Source organism: Mustela lutreola, chromosome 4, assembly GCF_030435805.1.
Source record: "Mustela lutreola isolate mMusLut2 chromosome 4, mMusLut2.pri, whole genome shotgun sequence".
Taxonomy (NCBI): domain Eukaryota; kingdom Metazoa; phylum Chordata; class Mammalia; order Carnivora; family Mustelidae; genus Mustela; species Mustela lutreola.
In genome coordinates this window covers 56236521-56260225 of record NC_081293.1, presented here as the reverse complement: position 1 = coordinate 56260225, position 23705 = coordinate 56236521, and the positions used below count along the sequence as shown (strand labels likewise).

General features: G+C 55.7%; 1 protein-coding gene across 1 annotated transcript; it reads left to right on the top strand.

The window, feature by feature from the left end:
- Nucleotides 1-3386: 3386 nt before the first annotated feature.
- LOC131830116 (collagen alpha-1(XIII) chain-like) lies at nucleotides 3387-18972 on the top strand. Its single transcript, XM_059172502.1, has 2 exons — nucleotides 3387-4230; nucleotides 18880-18972. The coding sequence occupies exons 1-2, from the start codon at nucleotides 3937-3939 to the stop codon at nucleotides 18970-18972; spliced, it is 387 nt and encodes a 128-aa protein (XP_059028485.1). The 5' UTR covers nucleotides 3387-3936.
- Nucleotides 18973-23705: the final 4733 nt, after the last annotated feature.

Here is a 23705-nt window from a genome sequence, read left to right as displayed (position 1 = left end):
TCTCTAACACGGGGAGCCCCTGTCTGTGATTCTGGGTTCTTTTCCGTGTGAGAAAAAAAAATTCAAACTAGCTTGAGCAAAAATGACTCCTGTCATGAAAAAAGTGCCGGCATTGATGAGTTTCAGGCACTGTTTGATCCAAGAGTTTAACATCTTCAGGACTCCCTCTCTCTGCACCTCTGCTTGCCTCTGTGCTCGCTTCATTTTCAGGCAAGATCTTTAGGAATTGTGGCAAGATGCCTCCTGCAGCTCTGGTTGGTACCCTCTTAGAAAGCCCTTCCCAATCTTAGAAGATAGAGCCGGGCATGGGGTCAGTCGCCCTGTAGTCACATGGACTGGTGGTAACGGATCCCTCAGGGGAAACTGAGCCAAAGATATGGGGACAAGTGAGAATAGGGTCTGGAGATAAAACAGGCACTCCTGTGGTCTCTACAAGTGATTCTGACGTGCAGTCAGATTAAGAGCTGTGGGGAACACAGCCCAGCAGAGGCTGATTGTCCTGAGGAGATATAACCCCCATTTTTGATCCGGGGAACGAAAGAGGAGTCTTCAGAATGGACTAAAAAATCAGGCCAGAGAGATGGGAGTAGATAGGCAGTGGGCTCAGACGCTGAGATGGTAAGAGCTTCAGAAGTGGGAGGTTGAAGTTGCCAAAGCCCCAGGTGAGAAGAAGAGAAGTGGGGTTTGTGCACTAAAGTTGGACTTGGGGAGAATGACAGGACATTCAGGTGCAGAGAGCTGGTGAATGAAGGGTGAACATTCTGGCAGAAAGTCCAGCAGGAGCAAATACATGAAAACAGAAAAACACAGAAAGTACTCGATGAACTGCATGGCCCATGTACGCGGGGCATTTTTTCTTAACTTTCTATTCTGGTACCCAGAATATCTGCTTTTCTCTAGAAGTAGAAGCATGGTCACAGAGCAAGGTCAAACTCTTTGAGTTAATGTCAAAAGCCTTCTTGCTACAAAAAAGAAAGTCTTCCTGAACCACAGGATCCCTGTCCTTCTTCCTGGGAATCCCCGAAGCACTTTCTTGTGGCCTGTGCACTGTTTTGTGGATTTTCACTGTTCTGCTTCATGTGGTGGTTGTTTCTGAACATACCCAATCTTCCCCGATGGGTTCTGAGCTCCTGAAAAGTCAGGTTTATTCAGCCCCGCGTCTGTGGGTCCCAGCCTCCACTTTTGCAAAAAGAGCATTCAAGATAAGCCCAGCTACTCTGTGCCCATGCTAGGCAATGCTTCCCTGGAAGCCGGAATTCCCCCAGAACATGCAGGGAGAAGGGACAGGACATCTGGGGATAGGGCCCCCCACTCAGCATCTACCCCTGGCTCTCAGGCTTGGGAAAACGGAGACTGTGACTCATTTGCTTTCTTGTGGGATTGACATTTCTTTTTGTTTCACAACTGGGAGCCCAGAAGTGGCTGCATCTTAGCTGGGACAAGCAACCCTGAGTCCTACAGAAGCAGCAGACGCCATTTCTGAGAGCCTGCTCTGTTTCAGCCCCGTGTCGAGTGCTTTACCCGCAACATGTCATTAAGTTCCCCAAGCTTGCACAGCTGTGATTTAGACCCAGGCTTCTCGGACTCTAGAGCCCCCTGGAAGCCCCCAAGGCTCAGACACGTCCATTGTGATGCTGGGGTCAGGCCTGCCCCCTGTGTCCTCCTTATTTCCAGCCACCAAGAGTGTTCCAACCCCCAATGAATCATTTCATTGCCTTAACAGTCCTGAGCGCTCCTTAAGCCCAGGAAGGGGAAGACCAGCCTGTGCAAGGCAGAAGGAATGAAACTAGCCCCCCCACCCGAAGTTCAATCCCTCCATGCCCACTTGCCTGGGGGTGGGCTAGGGTGGGGGCGGAAATAGGGGATGCCAGTCCCTGAATCTCTGGCACATTCTCTCAGTGCGGAAATTCTCTGGCGCCCCCTGGTGGTCGCCAACACCAGGGTGCTCACTCAGGGATCGTGTGCTCAGCCCAGTGGAGACATCCATCCCTGGTAGAAAAACGTGGGTTTCCCACACCAAGGAAATGCTCCCGCCAGCACTGACCTGGAACTCCTGGTCACCAGCGCTTTCCACAGCATCACTTTCTATCCCTGCGGTCCTCTATGCGGCTGATTGACCCATCAGATTACATCTGAGTGCTACCTTACCATGGTACTCTGTCGAATGTGCCATACTGTTAGGTCATCCCTGATACTCTGTTACACATCAGGCCCCACCAAGTCAATATGTACAATGTGAAGTTGGCACAGCTGTTGTTCTAAAATGGAATAACAACACTCTTGTCACCCCACCCACATTTCACATCCCAAAGGCCAGCTTTTCAGCCCCTGCCCCCACGTTCCTGGGAGGTGGGCTTTCTCCAGGAACTCTATCCCGCCACCCCGTTTGCAGGAATGTCAAGAGGTGCAAGGAGATAAGGTCTCTTGGGATACAGTGTTACTCAAAGTGGGGGAGGTGACAAGAGAGGAAACTACAAAATGCCCTTCAGCCCCTAGGTTTTCTCTACCTAGGAAATGACAGCAGGAGGGAGCAGGGTTAGCTCTAAAGAAGGACTCATGCCCGGGAGGGAGTCTGAGTGTGTGGGAGAATTGCTCACCTTCAATGGCTGGGCTGTTTGGGCAGGCTGCTCAGAGGGCAGAGGGATGGAGTGGGTCACAGATCAGTGCCAGGCAGGAAGGAGGGGAGTCAGGACCCGGACTCTCGAATACCTTGAATGGACCTTTCTGCTCAGTTTTATTCTCCTGTACCTTGTTATATCTTGCTTCTGAAAGAGAGAAAGGGTCAGTTCCGCCACCCCCTGGAGGGTTGACTTTTCACCCCAGAGTAAAGATGTTAAAGATGTGGTAGGTGGAAAGAGCCCCCACCAAAAGTTCAGGACAGCAGGGCGCAGGATGTACAGAAACAATGTGAAACTGATTTGGCGTGAAAGAGAGGGGGTGAGACCCCAGACACCTGGAGGTAAGAGCAATGGTGGCCGAAGGGATTTAGATCGTCCTGCTCAAGATCTTGAAATCCAACCAGGTGCCCAATAAGAACACCGCCAGTCTCCCTGGACTATCCTTAAGGCTGCCTTTGCCAACTTTTCCAAAAGCAGTTATCCTGGCCCCATGACTTCGGTGGAAGACAGACAGGGCCCTCAATGTGAATCCGGAGAAAGGGAGAGAAGTAAAGTCCCGCTCCACTCCACACCCCCTTCCTGCCTATAAATAACCCCAAGTGTCACTTCAAAGGGGACAGGGAGCGCGGGAGAGGGGCTCCCGGTCGGGCGGGTTGTGGCGGCTGGCTCAGCACACCACGCCCCCCACCCCGGGTGAGTTTGCATAAATAAATAAATCCAAGCCGTCGGCCCCGCAGGAGGTGGAGGAGCAAAAGGGAGGAGGAGGAGGGAGGGAGGGGGGTGGGAGAGATTAGTTTGGGAAGTAGCACGGATTGCTCATCCGATCCGTTCAGCGGCGGCTAGTGTGTCAAGTTACAGAGGCGCCGGAATCGGCCCCAAAGCTCCTCGGCAGCGGCCACGACCCACCTCTGCCCATGGGGACCTCCATGTGCGCCCCTTCGCCCCGGGACTGAAACCGGCTCGCCCAGGAGGCGCGAGACACCAAGAAGGACGGACAGCGCAGAACCAACTCCAGGACTCTGCAGATACTCGAAGGGAAAAACGGAGCGGAGAGGAGAGCCGTCCAGATTCCCCTAACTTTTCTGGACTTGGAACGTTCTTCTAAGTAACTTTCTTCTCACCTGGGTGTACCCCGATTACCGCTGGTGGTGTTTTTTCGGCTTTCCCCTCCTGCCGCTCCTTTTTCCATCCTCTGCCGGGAGCAAAGGAAAGGGACATTTTCCCCTCCTGCCCACAGCTCGGATAGGCGCCTCAGGGCAGCGGCGCTCGCCTTTATTTATTCTATTTATTTATTTATTGGTTCTCAAGACTCGAGGGGATGGTAGCGGAGCGCGCCCGCAAAGCGGCAACAGCCGGTGCCCGCGGCCCCGGGGAGCCCAGCGCGCCCGCGGCGGTGGCGCTGGCGGTGGCGCCGGCGGAGCGCTGCGCGCGGCTGCCGAGCCCGGGGTCCTGCGGGCTGCTGGCGCTGGCCCTGTGCTCGCTGGCGCTCAGCCTACTCGCCCACTTTCGGACCGCCGAGCTGCAGGCCCGGGTGCTGCGCCTGGAAGCCGAGCGTGGGGAGCAGCAAATGGAGACGGCTATTTTGGGACGAGTCAACCAACTGCTGGATGAGGTCTGTGCTCTTTGTTGCTGGCTTTTATCCCTCCCGGCGGCGCCCCCTCGCGCAGCCTCCGAACTTTCGACCGGCGGGCGCCCGCGGGCGCTTGCTCTGCTCCGAGTAGCGCGGTGCGCCCGGGTCCCGCAGCGGCTGTCTGCCGGTGGGTGGGGGCGGGGACGGACGCGGGCTTGCAGGGACACGGAGGGCCCGGAGGACCCTGGCGGCTTGCGCGGGACCCTTCAGCTCCCGCGCCCGGCGGGACCCCCCACGTCCCGCGCTAAGAGCGCCAGGGCGCGCGGGGCAGGTGGAGGAAGGCAAGGGGCGGGGAGGCGCGCGGAGGCTGCCAAGCCCCACTTCTCTCTCCCGGCACTCGGCCAGGGCGGTGTGAGCCGTCCAGCGCCCACGCGGCGGGATGTGTGCCCAATGGCCCTGGCTGAGGCTGGCTGGGCCCCCGCGGCCCTCGCATCCATCCCTTGAGGATCATTGCTGCCAGACTTTTATTGCCATGTTCAGCAGGGAAGAGAGTCATCTAGGGGGCTGAGAGGGATAGATGGGGCTGTCCTTGCAGGGAATGGTGTCCTGGTCCTTGCCCACTGCCCCCAGGCCGTGGTTTCCCTGGTTCTGCTGTCCTTGGACTCAAATAAGCCTATACCCTCTTGTTTCTAAGCAACATTTCCTATCCCTGGTCCCCTGGTCCCCATCATTTTATGTTTGTGTGTTTTTCTGGGAAAGGGATGCTGAGATTTGCCCCCTTCTGAAATGTCCTTGAACCTAAGTGGGTTAAACGCCATTAGTGTTTCTTAGCCATAGCAATCATGGGAGTACATGGAGAGAGCTCGCCCTCCCCAGGAAGGAGAGACATGCAGTCTCACTGGTGCCGCCAGAGGAAGAACTAGCCAGTGGGAGTGAGAATCCTGGTGACTTAGGAGACTCTGGACAGCACAAGGGATCGGGGGGCTCAAATGAAGGAAAAGACCCACAGGTGAGGGCTGTGGTGGTCTGGGAAGAGGTTCTGGATCAGGCTGGCCATGGAAGGTTTCCCTGAGCAAGAACTGGGAGGGGACTCGGAGGTGGTGTGGAACAGGAAGGAGCAGGGAGGAGGTTTTTATCCCCACTCTGCTGCTTAGAGCCTGTGAGCAGCAAATACCCTCACCCTTCTGAGCTTGCAAACTGGTTGTAATGGTTGGCGTCGGAACCCAGTTCTAACTGAGGTGAGTGCTGTGGCCATTCTGGCACAAGGCTCCAGTGCCTTGCAGCTGGGCTCCTCTCAGGTCCTACTACCAGGCAAAGGCTGGTAGTTGCCCAGGCAGCTCTCTGGTGGGCTCAAGGAGAGGGAGGTCCCAAGACCAGAGCAGAACGAGTGGTCTCAGTCCTGCCAGCAGCACATTCCCATGCCCCACCAGGACCCAGGGGATCCAGGACTCTGCCAGGCCCCCTGCAAGTCCTCTGGGAAGTGTCTGGACCCAACAGCATGAGCCAGTAGCCTCTGCCAGATGTCTGAGAGTGTTCCCGGGGTGGCTGGGTGGTGGAGGTGGTGTCAGGGCAGCAAGGGCTCCCCCCATCCCCCTACCTCCTCACCCCTACCCCCCTACTCCCCGCTGCCACCAAGGGGCCCTGGCTGCAGAGGGGCAAACATTTGACCCCAGGAGCTCTGCTCAGTGCCTCTCTCCGTTGTCTCCCCTCCCCGGCCCCTGCTGCTGGCCAGGGCATGCCCCAGATCCTTGCTTCCTCCCCTTGAGACTTAGCCCTGTCAAGTCTCATGCTTGCAGGGCCTGGGGGCCGACACTGTTATGGGCCATGCTGATTCCTCATCTGCAAACCGGAGCTTCTGGGGCAGCCACTGACTTCTAGACCTCTCATCTGCCTGAGCATCTGAACTGACCCCATCTTACAGAAGGGGAAATAGAGACCCACAGAGGGGCTGGGGGCTACCCCAGTCACGTGGCGAGATCCAGAAGTAGAACTCAAGTTCCTGACCCCACTTCCAGGGCTCTTCGCTACGTCCTGCCGCCTTCCCCTGTCCATCTGCAGTCGGACAGGCAGCAAATATTTCCTGAGAGCCAGGTGTGGATCAGGCATTGTGGGGGACACACTTCTGCCCTCCTAAACTCCCAGGCAAATAGGGCACAAAGAAGGCCCCGGGTGGTGACCCCGTCCATGTGATGGGAGCCGAGGAGGTCTGGGGAGCGTATTAACATGTAACATACATGAGGGCGGTGGCTTCCGGGGAAAGTGATTTTTGAGTGATGTCTTAAAGGGTGAATCAGAGTCTTCCAGGCCAAAGGGGATAGTGGAGGGGCCTTGTTCCAGGGGGCAAAGGGAACAGCTTCTGAAGGTTGGAAGCCAGAGGGAGGGGTTGGCTTTGGGGAATGGAGTGGTGGAAGATTCTGCTGCAGAGAGCCAGGGTGCCTGGGTCAACAGTGGCCTCAGAGATTGTTAGATCTATGTGAAAGCACTGGGGAGCCATGGAAGGGCTTGAGGAGGGCAGTTGTGCTCCTAGAATGGGATGGAGAGCAAGGCAGAGCAGGAAGGCAAAACGAGAGGCCGACCCAGGCCACAGGGGCCTGGGGCCTGGACTGGGCTGCAGGCAGGAACAGAATGGGGTGAATGGGGACGGGGGCTGCCGTGGGGGCCACAGGTCGGTAGCCAAGGGCCGTGGAGCCAGAGGGAGTGCCGGTCCTGGGGGTGGAGGTGGTGGGCAGCCCCCTCTGTGGGGAGGTGGCCTTGGGAGGCATCCCCTAGATGGGGCCTACAGTCCAGGGCTTCATGAAGGGGCACTCGAAGGGTCGCACTGCCCCATACAATTACGTGTGACTCATTATCCGTACGTGAATTCATATCAAATACTACTTAAAATTAAGTTTATCTGTCACAGTGGCCTCGTTTCAGGTTAGTGCTCAAGAGACACGCAAGGCCAATGGCAACCCGTTGGAGAGTGTGGATATAGAACGTATATATCATCGTAGAAAGTTCCGTGGGACAGCATTGCTCTAGGAGCAAACCACTTCTGGGCCAGCAAAGGTGTCTTGGAGCAACTCAAGGCCTCCCTATGCTCTTGGCCTTCCCTTTCCTACGTGTGCTCTTCCAGTGGGAGCAAGGGCAAAAGTGAAAAAGGGGGAGAGGCCAAGAAGCAAGAGGCTGACCGGAGGAACCCCCAGTGAGAAGAAAAGGCAGAGGACAGCTGGGACGTGGTTTAGTTCACAGAGTGATTCTGTGACGCAGACATGCAGAGGCTTCCTGCTCTAAAGGGTGCACAGGCACCCCATGCCATTCCCAGAACAGTATGGGTGCTCTCAGGGGGCCCCCGAGGATGTGGGGCAAACAGTCATCCTGGAGCAGGTGGGCCTGGGCCATTCTCTGAAGGAAGAAAGAAGGCCATCAGACAGGGCAGTCCTGGGGAGGCCCACAGCCTACTCGGTGGCCTAGAGGCAGGAACCCAGGGGCAAAGGCACACCACCCAACCCAGTGGAGAAAGCAGGATGCTGGGCAGAGACCAAATCTGGGACGCTGGCGGAAGGCCAGGCCAAGGGGACCCCATGGGAGAGGAGCCTGGAAGGAGGCAGGCCAGAGGCAGATGTGAGCAGCAGGCCTGGATCTGATGGGCCTGGCCACTGGGAGGGGAGGGTCAGGGCGGGGAGAAGAGGATGGGGGTGGGGAGCCCGCTTGCAGGGAGCTGGCAGTGTGGTTTCCAGACCTCAGGCCCCCACTCTTCCCCCATCAGTGCCTCTCTCCTGGGCTGGAACCCTTAACGAGCGCTCCAGCTGCCTGTTGCTTGATTTGCTTGCTGTAAAGAAAAGAACTGGAATGTCCCAAACGGAGGAAATCAGATGTCACCCAGGGCTGGGCAGCGGGTGTGCTGTGAAAGAGAAGGGACTGGAGTGGAGAATAGCCAAATCCACGTTGTTGACCAAAGGGCAGGGGAGGGGGCACCGGGTGTCAGCAGCCACCTTCCAGGTGGGCATTGGGGGATGCCAGGCAGACTCCCCTTCCCTTGACAGTAGAACTAACAGCACCCTGATGGGAGTGTCTCATGTTGGTATGGTACATACCATACCACAGCCCATGCTGTGCGTGATATGTCTTCCAATCCTCACAGCCTCCCTAAGGGGCGGACGCTCTCATTGCCCCATTTTACAGATGAGAAGACTGATGTCACTGTACCCTCCATCCTGCTACCTGTGATAGAATCCTTTGGGTGTCAAAGGTATTTTCCACCTCTAGGTGTTCAAGATCAAGAGCCATTTCCTGACTCTCAGTTAAAAGAAAAATACAGAGCAATATCTATTACAGATAATGCCTGGGAGAGTTGTTAACGTTTTACAGCTTCTCCAAAGCCCTTAAAACTAGCAGGTAGCTCTGAACCAAACTGAGAACCTCATTAAGTAGCCACCCCTCATGGGAAGTTGGTGGGAAAGTCGAAGCCTCTGAGACAGGATGCCATCTGCCTTAAGCATAGTTTGACACTCTCGGAAAGATATCTTTTTCATCTTACTCCTAATCATTTTCAGCTTGCGCCAGCACCCTCTGGAAAGCCTTCCCCGGACCACTCCAGTCCCCCGTGGGCTGTCTCCCTGCTCTGACTTCCTGAAGAACTTGCTGCCATGGCACACATCTAGCTCAGAGAAGGAAAATGTAGACATGGCGTGAGCCTAGACGGACCTCAGAATCCTTCGCAACACAGCCCTCCAGACTGCCACTCCTTGCCTGTTAGAGTCAATGCCCATCTATTTGCCACTCGTGGCTCGGCCTCAAGCACGTTGTACAGGGTGTTCTCCTCTTTATTGCCTTTAAATAGCTCATCTCTGCATTTGCACACACCCAAGCCAGCGGCCAGGAGCAGGGCCCACAGTCACCAGGTCCCTTACTGAGCCTAGCCCAGGACTTGGCTCACCACTTCGTTGCTGGTTTAGGTCCCTCTGCTAGGGGATATGGAAGCCATCTCCGTCGCTGCCCCTCCCACATGCAGACCCCAGATCCGGCTGTAGGTTCAGCCTTTGCTCTGGGGGCGCACGATGGAGGTGGGTGTTTCCCAGCAACCGGCAGAGAGGAAAGGACGGATTCCACCCAAGTCAGGGCTGCACCATGGGGCCGGCTGAGAGAGTGGGGGTGGCTCAGTGGGCTGCCCTAGACAGGGCAGCTGGGGATGTCCATCCCATCCCATCCCCTACTCCAATGGTCAGGAGCTTCCTCTTCACCTGCCCAGGCTCCCTGGCACATTTTTCATTTGGGCAAAAGAGTCAAGTGGGCAAGCCCACAGCATGTGAGGTCGCTTGGACATCTGCCACTAACTGGTCATGTGACCTGAGCTCCAGGGTTCTGATCTGGAAAATGGGGATGCCAACATCCTCCTTACAGGGGGGTTGTGGGATTAAATGAAATCATTCAGTTCATAGCAGCTGCAATCATGACCACCGCCCTCAGCATCAAAGGAGGTCTGTACCAAAGATGAGGCTGTACCACATCTGTAAATTTTATTACTACCTAATATCTATTGAACACTCTTCAAAGATCTATCATCTATTGATTCATTTAATTCTCAAAACAATCCCCTGAAGTTATTATATACCGGTATTTTTTTCTATTTTCTATTTTATTTTATATTCTTACAGAAAAGAAAAATGGAGGCTAAGAGAAGTTAAGTGACTTTCCCAAGGTCACACAGCTAGTGAGTAGCAGAACTGGGCCTTGAACCCAAGAAGTCTAGCCCCAGAGCTTCCACTCTAAAGCCGCTAGTATACACCATCTGTATAAAGTGCCGTACCCTATTAGGCCAGCTGACTATGACCAGGGGCTAGGGACCGGTTCAGTCTGGTTCGGCTCCCACAGAGCAGGCATTGACCGAACTGACTTGACATCAGACCGGCATCACTGTCTTTGCTATAAAGTGACATTTACAGGAAAATTTGTGACATCAGACCTTGGTGAGGAGGACCCTTAGGAAAATCATTGTCCAGCCTTGGTTTCTGGAATGCTTGGCTTCTCAGGAGGGATGGATGGAGTCTTATCTCTTGGACACGGAAAGGTTAGCACCAAATCTGGGTTTCACCCTGTGGCCCGGGCTCGTCCTTCCAGCAGAAGTTTCTGCCTAAGCCCCAACCCCAGTTCCCACTGATCACCCTGCCCTTCCTTTCTCTCCGTTCCCCTTACCTCCCAGCTCCCTTACGGTATAATCTGTGTCTGGCTGTCTGTCCATGCAGCCGCCCGAGCATATCCTTTTGGAGCAAGGCAGGAGCAGAACCTCCACAGCAACTAAACTCTTTAAAGTCACTCTCCCCTCCTCGCATCTGCACACCCTCACAGAGCTGGCCCAGCTCCATGGGGAGCACAGCATACCAAGGCTGACCCCTGTTCCCAAAGCCAGAAGTGAATCCCTGTGGCGAGGGTCTTGCAGTGGGGGTGTTTAACAAGCCCTGCGGGAGACAGATTCTAGCTGTAGCCCTGTGCCCATGCCCGTGCCTGTGCCCAGGGCCCTCCCCCGGGTCCCCAGCAATGCCAAGAGGCTCACGCCGGTGTTCACAAGGATCACAGGACGTGTCAATAGAAGGGCCACCACTCACTGCCCAGTTCCAAAGTCGAGGGGGCTTAAAGAAGGGAATCGATTCGGGTTTGGGGGCTTGCCGTTTGCCCTGTTTTGTTTTTGAAAAAATCAAATCAGTGGAGGGTTTGCCATCCAGAAGGAAGTTTTCAGAAGCCTTGGGAATCCTCCCACCCCTTTTAGTGGGATCATACCCCTTGCAGAAGCTGCTTGTTGAGTCCTCAGGGAGTAAAGGGGGTCTGCAGGCTTCTCTGAGGGAAACTGAGGCTGGGATCTGGGGAGGCTGTGGCAACAGGGGTTCCCATCTCTCCTGGGTGTGCTCTGTGCTGCCAGCAGACCCTGGCAGGAGCTCCGTGGGGACTGCCCCCCACTCCCATCTGCATGCCAAATGCCCCTGCCCTGGGTGGGGGCCTCCCTGCAGAAAATTCTTTGTGTCCAAAAGGGTGGGGATGGGGTTGCTGGCAGCAGGGGCTCCCCTTCAAAGGGCAAGAGCATGCCACACACAAAGGGGAGGAACTGGCTGCCTGAGAGGCTGGGTGCAGCCTTCCAGGGCACATGGGGCCCCGTCTCCTCTCTTAAGGCCTCTTGTGGGCTTTCCTGAAGCCCTGCATTGCTAGAGGCCACACAGCTTGGGCCTCTGCTGCTTCTTCAACGCCTTTTCCTCCCCTCACTACCCCTGCCCACTCCAGCCACGTGGGGTGCCCCAGGCCCTTTGCTCAGCTGTTCTGTGTCTAGCCCACCCTCCCACCACGAGGCTCCTGCCTCTCTGTTGGTTCAGTTCCAGCAGGGAGTGCTTGCTGCCCTCAGAGGACACATGTTCCCCCGGAAGGCCGTTGCAGAGCCCGGGGTTCTGTCATCCAGGGGACTCCATGCCTTGTCTCTTGTCCTACAGATGCTATGAGAAAGTCCCTCTTAAGCCGTCACTGGGAGGTGTTCTGCATAAGGTCTCCCTCTGACTCAGTGGCCTGGAGGGCAGGATGGGATGGGGAACCTCTGGGGACAAGGATGCAGGAAGGGGGCTGGCTGAAGGGGCATTAGCTGGGGCTCTTCCAGGAAGAGCCTTGGTCTCTGTGAGCTGGCCTTTGCAATTTCCAAGGGGTAGGTGGAGACCCAGAGATATGGGAGATCAGAGGACGGCCCTGCTACCTCCAGCTTCTCCCCCACTCCATAGAATCAGAGTGTTGGAAGAAAGGGAGCCATGAACTGTACCAGGAATTCCCCACAATATCCCTGGTTCTCAGGCTTACATGCCCACAATGACAGGGAGCTCACTACCTGTGCGGCTGACCGGTCCAGCTGTCATGTGTGTGTTTTCATCTGGTCAGAGCGCCAGATTCTTCTTGATGCTTACCACCCCACCCCTCCAGCATGTCTTGAAAGCACCTCAAACTCGACATGCTAAACTGAGCAGGAATCCCACCCCTCCCCAGCACCCCTTCATCTCGGGAGGTGCTGGCCTCCAGGTGCAGCTACTCCAGACCCTTCCACCTGTACCATTCAGCCTCCTGCAGACCTGTCCCCATCTCTCCATCCCTGCGTGCCCTTCCCCAGCCGGCTGCTTCTACCATGGCCTTCTGGGCTGTAGCAGGGGCCTCCTAACGCACCTGCCCTCGTTCACTCTGCCCTGTCCCTTTCAACATCCACACAGCAGCCAGGCTGCTCTTTTAAAAGCTCTAAATACAGTCACCACATTCCCCTAATTATAGCTCTTCAGTAACTTCCTATTGTTCTCAGGCCAGAGACTAAATTTCTTAATGTGGTCCAGGAGGCCTGAAGAGCTTGGGCCCTTGCCCCGCCGACCCGCATCTCTGGCCTTAGGGCTCCCCCCCCCCGCCACTTTCAGAGTCCAGCCACATGGCCGTAATGTGGCATAGCTGGGAACACAGCCCCCAGAGCCAGATTGCTGGGTTCAAGACCAGCTCTGCTAGTTCCTGGCTGTGTGGTGTTGGGCAAGTTGCTTAACCTCTCTGTGCTTTGGCTTGTCCCTCTAAAAAAAATGGGGAGGTGATAATAAAGAGTATCTCCCTCTTACTGGGTGCTTTTTTGAGAATTTAAAAAGGTAAAATGAGCACTTTGTGCAGTGCCTGGCCCTCCAGTGGTCGGTATGGCCGAGTCCTGGAAAGTGTCTTCCTGGCTTCCTGGTTTGGATCCCACATCTGCCCCTCCTGGTTGCCTGTCATTGTGCAAGTCAGTTTGCCGCTCCCTGTCGGGGTTCCTCATTCATGGGTGGTTGCTGGGTGCGCTAAATGCATTCATCAAGGCAGGAGCCCTGCCTGTTTCATAAGAAGCCCATTATGGTGTCAGGTGTCAGCCGTTTTCCCTGTACCCAGGCCCTCCCCTAGGTTAATGGCTGGTTACCCTCAGGTCTCAATCCTGCCAGTCACTTCCCCATGACAAACCAGCCTGGAGCACCTCACCCTTGCTTGACAACAGTGGCTGCTGCTTCTTGGTGTGTGTGGTTTGTAGACAGTGTGCCCCTGCCTGGAGAGTAAGGGCCATGGGGCAGCCCTGTCTATTCTCTCGCGTGTCCTGGCACTTTGCATGGCTCTGCTCTACGTAGATGCTCAACTCCCATCTGCTGCAAGGCGGGAAGGAGGGAAGAGTCTCCTGGCTTCCAGCACTCTCATCCAGGCCCTCCCTGCTCTGTGTCAGGGACCCTGCTTCATCCCGCACCAGGCCCCGAGACAACCTCAGGCCCCTTGAACCTGTGGTCCCAGCCCCCTGGCCACCTGGCTTTCATCCACAACCACACAGTTCCAGGGCCTCGTTCCCTGACTCCCTGAAACAGCAACAGGGCCAGAGGTGAGCTGAAAGGAAGGACTTCCTCATGGGAAGGCTGGAAAGCTCCCACAGGGGCATTCACCTCCTTCCCCCGACCTTTCTGATCTGCAGAGTCTGGAGCAACACCACTCTGTGGGTCTGCTGGACCGGGGGATGGGGAGGAGCAGAGCAGATGCAGCCTGTGGCCTCTGGCAGACCCCAGGGCCCCCATGTCATCATGGTTCTGGGAGTCTGTGATTGGATGCCAGGTCTGTGGCACAAAGAGAATTGTGGAGGGAGGAAGCGGACCGTTCCCCAGGCACATCCCATAGCACCCGCTCTTGGCATCCCCAGGCTGACCGGGTGAGTCCCGTTTGGGTGGATGTGGGTTGAGCGTCTCAGTTTCCTCCGTTTTGATTTCCCTATGCTGATCTGCCCATGCTCCAGGGCAGGTGGATGCCCATGGGCCTGTACCCTTAACAAAGCCCATCTGTGGGACCGTCCCTGCGACTGGGCCCAGGGGCTGGCTCCGCACAGCTTCCGTCCTGCCTCGGAGCCTTTGCTCTGCACCGGAATGCCCTCCCTCTCCCATCTCCATGCATCCAAATGCTGCCCAGAAATCCGTGTCCTTCTAGCACCCGGTGCTAGGGGACAGAACTCAAAAGTGATTAATTCAGTGCAAGTGTGGGTCAAAATGCCAGAGGAGGCCCTTCCCTCAAAAAACCGGCTCAGTCTCCGCCAGGGTACCGGCCCCGCGGTATGGCACAGGGTAATGAAAAGGGCTCTAGCAGAGGCCATCGGGTACCACTCTGTGCCAGGCATTGGAATCAAACGCTGCTTCAAGGACGGGAGCTTTGCTCAGTGCACTCATTTCAATAGGCAGCTCCTTCTTTCAGCCTCTAGTTATCAAGGTCCAGGGCAGGGCGTCAGGCAAAGAAGGACCTTTGTTCACCCTCCCTCTTCCGGGAAGAGGGGTTCAGAGTTTCCCAGGAACCGGGCCATGGCAGGAGACTTAACTACCCAGCAGCTCCTGGGACCGGGCCAGCCTCACCATGGTAAATGGGAGGAGACAGGCCTGGGACCGGCTCGAGAGAGAAGGGGCCTTCCCCCGGCCACCAAGAAAAACAAGCAAGTATAGCAGGTGCTCAACTTTTCCACATATGGATGCTTTTTTTGTTTTTTGATCCTATCTCATTTTTTTCGCTCTGTCTGTCCTGTGTAGTCCAGGGGGTAGCTGAGATTAGCCCCGTTTTATAGATGAGGAAATCGAAGTCTGGAGGGATTGTGTCTCTTGCTTAATATGCAGCGGGAGAGCCGGGAGTGGACCCCAGGGTCCTCGGACCCCCGAGTGTAGTGCAGGCCCACATTCGCCCTGCCCAACCCTGCGTGCAGTGGACTCTTCAGCAGAGTCTGAGGCCATCTGTGCTCACCCAAAGTAGAGTCCCACTGCCACCTCCAAGGGCAGGGGGATTCTGATAGGAGTCATACACTCATGATATCAAAAATGAACTATTAAATGACATTTTCCACCAAAATACTTAGCACAGCACCTGAGCTATACTGCTCCATAAGTGTAGCTATTAGTATTAATGGTAACTTATTTAACAATTCCTATGTTTGTTCTCTGTGGTTTCCAAGACACTTTCCACAGCAACACTGAGGAGCCTGGCTGGGGAGCAAGAGCCCCATTTTACAGATGTCCCCAGAGGAGAGATACCAAGGTCAAGGTCCCAGCTGGATCTGGGCTCCATTCCTCCACACTATGACTTGGACCCACACCTATTACAGAGGCCCAGGTAGAGCCTGAGCCCTTTAAGAGCGCTGGGACCAAGTGCGGGGAGGGAGTGGCCTCAAAACCCAAGACCAGGCCTCTCAGCATTCTCTGGGGGGAGTGAATAGCCACCTGGCGTTTTCCCTTTGATACTGATACAGGAATTTTAATAGCTGCAGAGATCAGGCGGGTGCTGTTTCGGCTCTGGTCGTGCAGGGCATTCCAGGAGGCCATCAGCAAGGGAGTAGTGGGAAGGCTGTTCTGTCCAGGGAGACTGGGGCCTTAGAAGGTTTTCCACTGACCCCTGAGCCTCAGTCTGGGCATGTCCCACCAGGAGTCTCAAACTCAGATACCTAAGGGGGTCAGGCTGGTGGACCAAAGCAGGCGAAGCTGGCCAGGGGAGGGTACTGTGGTGACCTGGGCAGCACATGCCCACCCAGCCGGGGCAGCTATCACTCAGCACCAGTCATCAGCATGGCCCAGTATCCACCAGATCCTTCTGTTGTTCAAGAGAGACTGGAAATCCAAATCTTTCTGTGAAATCTCCTGGTTTGTAAGCAACTGCTCTTTACTGAGCACTTAGCATATGACAGACCTTGTTCCAGGCACTGGGGATATGGCAATGAATAAAACAGATCAAAATACCCATATCCTTGTGGAGCTTACCTTCTCGTGATCCAGGTAGACCATAAAAGAGATAAAGGAACCAACAAATCCAGAGGAAAAAGATAAAACAGGGAAGAAGGAATGTAAGTACATTGCAGGGTGCGGGGGGCAGAGGAGGTCTCACTGAGAGCGAGAGGGTGGTTAGCCGGTAAATGAATATCCCAGGCAGGCAGGCCCACAAGTTCAAAGGCCCTGAGGTAGGAGAAAGCCTGGCATGTGCAGGAGCATCTAGGAGGCCTGTGTGGCCCCCTGGCGGCCGTGTTGAGAATGCTCTATGGGGCAATAGCAGGGGGACCCATCAAGTTATCACCATGACTGGGCCAGAGAGGACCAGGCTTGAGCTAGATGTAATGAAGAGGTGGTAGAAAAGCATCAGATCCTGGATTTGTCTAGAAAGCAGAGAGCAGGGGTTGTTGACCAAATGGGCATGGAGTGAGAGAGAAGAGGGCATCACTGATGATCTCAAGGGTCTGGCAAGATGGAGTTGCCATTCCCTGGGACGAGGAAGACAACAGAGGGGCAGGTCTGGGGAAGCGGGGACAGACTGTGAGGAGCCCGGTTTTGCCGAGCTGATTTTGAGATCCTATCAATGGAGATGTCAAGGAAGCTGCTGGATATATGCATCTGGTTCTGGAGGAAGATCCATGTTAGGGGTGCGGGGAGGGGGGCATTCTCACGTACAGATGGCGTTGAAGACATGAGGTGGGGTGAGGGCCCCCAGGAGCCAGAACAGAGAGAAGGCAGTGAGGCTGGGCCCTGTGGCCTCCACGTAGATGAGAAGCAACCAGCAGAGGAGACAGAAGGAGCACAGAGTGGCAGGAGGGACACTGGGAGAGGGTCATCCTGGCAGCCCGGTGAAGAGAGCGTGTCAGGGAGAAGGCAGGGCCAGCAAGCCCTGTGACAGGCTGCGAGGAGGACAGTCCCCTGGGCTTAGCAGCACCAAAGTCACTGGTGACCTGGGGAAAAACTGTGGGCAGGGGGCAGGTAGGAGCCCGGTGGGCGTGCTCCAGGAGAGAGAGGAGGAGTTTGCTCAGGAGAGAGTTTGGTCAGAGAGGAGTTTTCTTTTCCTTTCTTATTGGCCCAGCGACGATGTTAACAGTGGGTCGGTGACTACCACATCCCACCCGAAGCCTGTTTGTGTAAATATGTCTCTATGGGAACAGAGCCGTGCTTCTTGGGTTTTCATGTTTTCTGTGGCTGCCTCTCACCTCTGACGGTAGAGCTGAGGGGCTGTGTCATCATGTGGCTCCCGCAACCCAAAATATTCACTCTCTGGCTCTTTCCAGTGAAGACAGAGCTTGAGGAGAGCCAGGGATGGACCGCTGCTGATGCAGGCGGGCGGGGAAGGCCCTGTGTGCAGCTGGACAGTTGGCCTCTCGGGGGAGGAGCAGAGAGAAAGGGCAGGTGCGGTCACAGGCACAGGTGGCTGGGCTGCCCAGTGGCGGGAGCCTCTGTAGGCCTCTTCTGCTTGCTTTTATCTCAGGACCCTGCCCTTGACAGGGGCGTGGTGGGAGGGGTGCTGGGTTGGGAGGGTGGAAGGCTGAGAAGCAGGGGGCAATGAGCTGCGCTGATGGGGTCAGGGAGACAAGGTATGGCTGCAGGGCTCTCATCGGGATCGTAGTGGGGAACGAAATAGAGGCCAGTCGGCGAGGCCTGGATGGTACACCACACCAACTCACTAGCACCACGTCTCATGGCTGTCACAGAGCCGTGGAAGGGTCAGGAGTCTGTGTCACTAGAAATTCAGACTCTGCCAGAGAGGAGGCCAGTGATGGAGAAGTTTATGGCGGGGTGGCCAGCTGGCCTCCTAACCACTTCATATGGCAGGGACTTCAGGATTCTGGTCATTGTCAGTAACTGTGAGCCGCGGGACAGGCCCCCCGTGGCCGGGTCTTCATGTGAAATCAGTCACTTAAGACTGCTGAAAACAGATCCAATGGGGGGAAAAAAAATTACTGTAGGAACCAAATAAAACCAGTTACCAGGCTCTCACTGCTGCACTAACATCAGAGAGCAAGGTGCCGTTGTCCACCTTTGACCTTGGCCGTGTTAGTCTCTCCACCTCACCCCGCCCCACCTTCCATCTCGGGGCCCTTACCTGTAACACAGAGTATCACGAGAGCGAGCATTTACTGTGTGCCTCCCAGGTGTCAGTCCCCTTCCCTTCTAAGCCCTGACCACTCCAGTCCTCCCATGAACCCGGTGCAGCAGGGACTCGAATCCACCCATGAGAACCGTGCATGAACCTCAGCAGCCTCTCCCTGACATGTCCCTTGCAGCCCTGTGCGAGTGAGGCCCACCCTGTGTGGGTCAGTGCCCCGCGCTTTGAAAATCAGTCAGTCTGGGCACTAGGGCTCCTGGCCATGTGCCCATTTGTCACCGTGGGGAGTGAAAGTTGTCCCAGTCTCCTCATTGCCACTCCCTTGGAGCCTTCCTGATTGGCTCCATGATTTGCAAAGAAGAGGTTCAGTAGAGGGGCACGTGGCCTGCTCAGCTCTCTGTCCCGTACCCCTGCCCAGCTTGCCTGGGACTAGCTGTGAGGGACCCCAGAAGAATAGTCACTGTCCGACGCTGGGATCAATCAGGAGCCCAGACCTAGACAGGAAACAATTAGCAGAGAGCCGAGAAAAGCGAGTCATTGTGCCCATGATGGTGGGGTGCAGGAAGGCCACTACTGGTTTACAGGGCCTTGGGGTTGGCGCTAATTTCTTTAAGAGCACTCCGAAGACATCAGACACCGAGATTCCCTAGATGGGACCTTCTGCATCTGCTTCTTATTACGCAGACGCCCGTGGCCAGTCTTTGATCCTGGAATAGTCCTCCTGCGGCCCCCAGGCGGCCTTTTCTCCCCCTCCGTCCCCACCATCCGCAGACCCTTCCCGGGGCTTGGCCTTCCGCTTTCATGACTCCTCTCCTCTGTCTCCTTTTGCAGAAATGGAAGTTCCACTCTCGGAGGCGCCGGGAGGCCCTCCCGAAGACATCTCCAGGGTGCCACTGCCCACCAGGTAAGGAGCTCTGCGAATAGCGGACAAGGATGGGGACAGGCGCCAGGGCCATTTTCACGGGTGTGCTGTAGCCGCAGCAGTTCAGAGCGTCGCTTTTCACTTGAAAGATGGGGATCGCCAAATCTGTGATGTTCACCTTCCCTCTGCAGGTTTCAGTTATTCAAGCATTCATTCGTCTGCTCCTCTGTGGGGGTGCGCGTGGGGTCGTGAAATCTCATATGATGATGCGTGTGGCCACCCACGTTCGAGTTACCATGGGGGCGGGGGCGGGGACCTGGCTCATCAAGTTCACGGTCGTGCCCCCAACTCCTGACACACAGTAGGTGTCAAACATGTTATAAGGATGGATGGATTAGCCCATCCTTGTAAAACTTGCCTGCCTTGGCTGGACGGCTCAGGGTGCCATATGTTCGCTGCAGTGTGATGTGAGGCTTCATCTGGACTCAGACCTTGCTTTTGCCATTGACCTGCCCTCTCCGCTCTGGTCACTGGGGAGGATGCCTGTTCAAGTACTCTTCCTCTGCGTCTCACCCAGAGCACCCTGCTGGGCATTGGGTTTGATGGCACTGCCCACCGTTAATAATGTTGACAAGTTATAGCTCATGAGGACTTTTCTACGTTGCTGGCCACTATGATGAAGCTATGAGAGTGACAGATGGGCAAGCCTCACTGTTCCCATGAGTAGCTGGAATGAACTGCCCTTCTTTGGAGGTGAGGAAGGAAGCTGCCAAAAAGGATTTAGGTGGGGGGACACTTTGGAGTAATCGCAGAGGTCCTCTGCCAGCTCCAGGCAGGCCCCCTGCCACCCTCTGTGGGTACGTGACGCAGGGCCGCCACAGGGCACAGGCTACCAGGGGCCCCCAGGCCAGGGAATGGAGGCCAACAGGTGGTGAGCATATGGGAAACAGAGGGCCCACATCCTCAGAAGAGTGAGGGAGCTGGGGTGGGAGTCCCAGTTCAGGGCGCTGCCCCGGGAAACAGTGGGGCCATGATGGGATTCAGCTGGCCCGTCGGGAGAGGGTCGCCCAGGTTAATTAAAAGGGTGTCTGAGTCCTGGGAAATCCCCTCCCTCCCGCAGGGCCCAGGACATTGAATCCTGGCATCTGGGAAAGCTTCTGGGAGAAGAATGCCAAGATTAATGAGAGGGGATGAAGGAGAGGGGAGGGTAGCCAGGCCTGGGCAGAGCACCCACAGCATCGGGCTTTCTAAGGCGGCACGTGCCTCAGATAAACCTGTCCATTCAAATAGTACTTAGTGCCCATCCTGACTGCTAGGAAGCACTGTTTCCGTTATTTCCTCAATTCCTCTCAGACTCAAAAGATGTACAGAAATCCTATCAAACTGTGCCCTGGTATGGGGGGCGGGGGCATGGGCTGCATTTTTATGATAAGGCAGAGCCTGGACTTTCTCCCTCTCCATCCTGCTTGGGCTTCACGTGTCCTGTCCACCCGCCAAGTGGGTGTCTAGCCAATAGGCATCAATTTTGTGCTTGCGAGAGTCTGGCTCAGGAGGTGCTGGGAGGCTGGGAGGCGGGGGGGGGGGGGTGGTTAAGGAGGGATGTGGCGGGAAGGAGGACAATTCCCAAACTGCTTCATCTCGCCTCACTTCTGGGAGTCTGTAGGCGCCCTGGGGTCTGGGGCAGAGAAAGGGAGGGACGCAGCGGAGAGCAGAAAAGCCTTGACGCCGGTCCTCTGCGGGGAGTAGCCACCAGCAGGCACCCAGTTGTCGGGAGATGGGAGGAAAGCAACAGGGCTCCTGGGAGGGGTGTCCCGAGTGTTTGAGAATCACCCAAAGGGCAGTTTGGTCCAAATTAGAGGTCAGAGCCAGGTGGGTAGCACCAGGAGAATTTAATCAGAGGACCTAAAATTGAGACAAGATTGGAAGAAGACTAAGATGTTCTCCCAGGTTCTTGGAGAGGCAGCAGGAAGGGACTGGAAGGGCTGCACAGAGAGGCATCTCAGACCGTGGAAGCATGGAGTCAAGTGCATCTGCTGGGATGGCCTAGGTCCCATTGGGTGGATCCCTGCACCTGCCCCTTCTGCCTAAGCTGAGGGTTCTCACTACACCGTGTACTTACCTCCTTCACACGGAAGGCTGCCCACCACGGGGCTGCCGAGCCATCATGAATAATCGTGCTCACCACCATAGCCCCTAACCCAGCTCCTGCTGCATGCCAGAAACAGTACCGCGTACTTCCCGTTGGATGACCTTCTAGAACACTCCAAACAGGCAGAGTGGGTTTTTGATGTTCTAAAATAGTAGCAAATCTCCAAACCCAGGAGTGGAACGCCTTTCTCCCTCTTGGGTCCAAATGATGCCTCTCAGATTATTTCCTTAAGGTCAGAATTTATAAACCACTTTAGAAACCACTTTGAGGTTCCCGATATTTGCAGAAGAACTTATACAACTGGAAAGTGCTACCCACAAAGTCAAAGCATTATCATTTTTGTATTGCCAGCATCTGATTAGACGCCTGCACATAGTAGATGCTCAATGCATCTCGGGTAAAGGATCATCAGCTAACCTTCCTGAGTGATTATATTCTTTCCTGTGTTCCCCCTTCGCCCTCTGGCTGGTTTCTGATACCCTGCCTTCCCATACCACACACCCCACCCCACCCTACCTCAAGCCTGCCCTGCATCTTGCCTGATGTAGATCTTTCACGGCTGCTGGGACACAACACATAAACACGCAATTTTTTTCTGCCTTCTGTGGCCACTGGGATCCGAGCCTAAGATCTTGAGCCCGTGCCTGCCCCAGTCCACCGCTGCGGCTGGCTGGGCTAAGGCTGGGTCGTGGGTGTGTTCTTCCTAGTGGCAGCCTTGGGCCCCTGGATAGCCTCCAGAGGGTTCAGGACACATAATCATGGGCAGAAAACCCACCTCCTTCCCTTCCAACTCTGACCTCGCCAGCATCCTCCCAGGATCCTCCCTGTCCCAAAATAGCCATGCCCTCGCTGAGGTCTGGCTGCTCCTGGGACACATGGCCTGAGTTCCACGGTTGTGCTGGGCCTGCAGGGTGCTGAGGGGTGGCGCTGGGCAGGACAGTCACAGCCTCCACAAGTTCAGAGGAGTAAGCGTTGGCCATTCCTTAAAGCATACAAACTGGTGGGATGGGAGAAGAGCCTTGGGAACCAATACAGGCACCGTGAGACTTCCCAGGCCACTTGAGAAGAAGAATACAAAGATTAGGGAAACTCCCGTTTTGTCCCCGTTCTCAGTAACAAATGGGGAGCAGGACAATAGAGCCTCCAGCCAGCAAGGAAGCAGCTCCTTCAGGCCCGCCACTCTGGGGCTGGCAGTGTGAGGGGTTTCACACGGAAGGAGTCACAGGAGTAGGTGGCTCCGCGGAGTGTCCTCATTTCCGAGCGGAGAGAGGAGCCCGGAGTCCCAGAGGTTCGGACTACAACAGCGGGGGCGAGGGCGTGGCCTGCTGGGGTCTGTGCATTAGCACCTTAGCCGGCTGCGGTGCGGAGGATGGATGAGCGGGAGAGAAGTTGCCCTAGCCTGGCTTGAGGGAGAGACCATGGCCATCCCCTGGCTCACGTGTGCGAATGAGAGGTGTGCGGCGTGACAGGGATCCCAGGGGAGCCTGGGACTCGGGGAGAACTTCACTGAGGAGGTGGCCCTGGAGGCTGGCGGAAGGGCATCCGCTCAGGGTACAGACTCAGCTACCACCGCAACAACAGAGTTCGGACTACAAGGGACTCCAGCGAGGCGGAGGGGACGTCTCTTCCTTAGCGGGTCAGAGGACAGTGGTGTTGCGCTGGGAAGGTGGCCTTGCTATCTCCTTCATGTGGCACGATGGTGGCATTGCTCTGTTCTCGCCATCCCTGGCTAGTGTGGAAGAGGAATGAGACTGGGGGAATATAAGCCCAAACCCTTAAGAGCAAGGGTATGGGTGGGGGGGGAATCCTGACACGCATCACTTCTGCTGGTATCCCAATGGCCAGCACTTAGTCACGTGGTTACCAACCCCCGGGGAGGTGGGGCAGCCATATGCCCTGATATAGGTCTGTCTCTGTTGGAAGCTGAAGAACAGATAACAGAGAAGCAGCTAATAGTCTGCATAGACGTCATGCCCGGCTGAGGCACCTGCGTGGACAGAGGCTCTGAGAAGAAGAAAAAGGCAGCATATTTAGGAATGACCAACAGTTGGAGGAACTTGGAGCATAGAAGCAGTGATCTGAAATGAGGGTGGGAAAAGGTGGCAAGAAGTCAGGCTGAGGAGTTCCAGCTCTCCCCCTTTAAGACAGGGAAACGGTTTCTATCCTGAGGGTGATTGATTGATTAGTAATGGCTGCCCGGGGTGTGCAGAGTCTGATTCAGAGGCTACATCCAGGCTCGGTGGAAGACATGGTAATCGTTTGATGATGTCTGTTGTGGGTGCAGGTCCGGGGAGCTGTTATACCGGTGTCCTCTGGAGGTGATGTGGCATCAGAGAAGGGTTGGGGAGCAGGGATCTGACCTCATCCAGTTCGTATTCTAGAGTAATAACTAACAATAACGTGGAAGTTGGCTTGAGGGCAGAGAAGCCCCTTCCAGCAGCGAAAGTTGGGGATTAGTTTTCAAGTTGGAACTGCCTCTCTGGGCTTGGTTATTTTCCATAGGTGGTAATAGCCGGTGTCCACCTGTCCTGAAGCCCTTTCTTTGTCTAGCCTTGCCTTGTTTGCCCTGGTGGCAGATTCCCCCCTCCCCAACAGCCTCAGGGCATTTTCACAGGCAGGGACTACGGCCAGAATTTCCATCCTAGA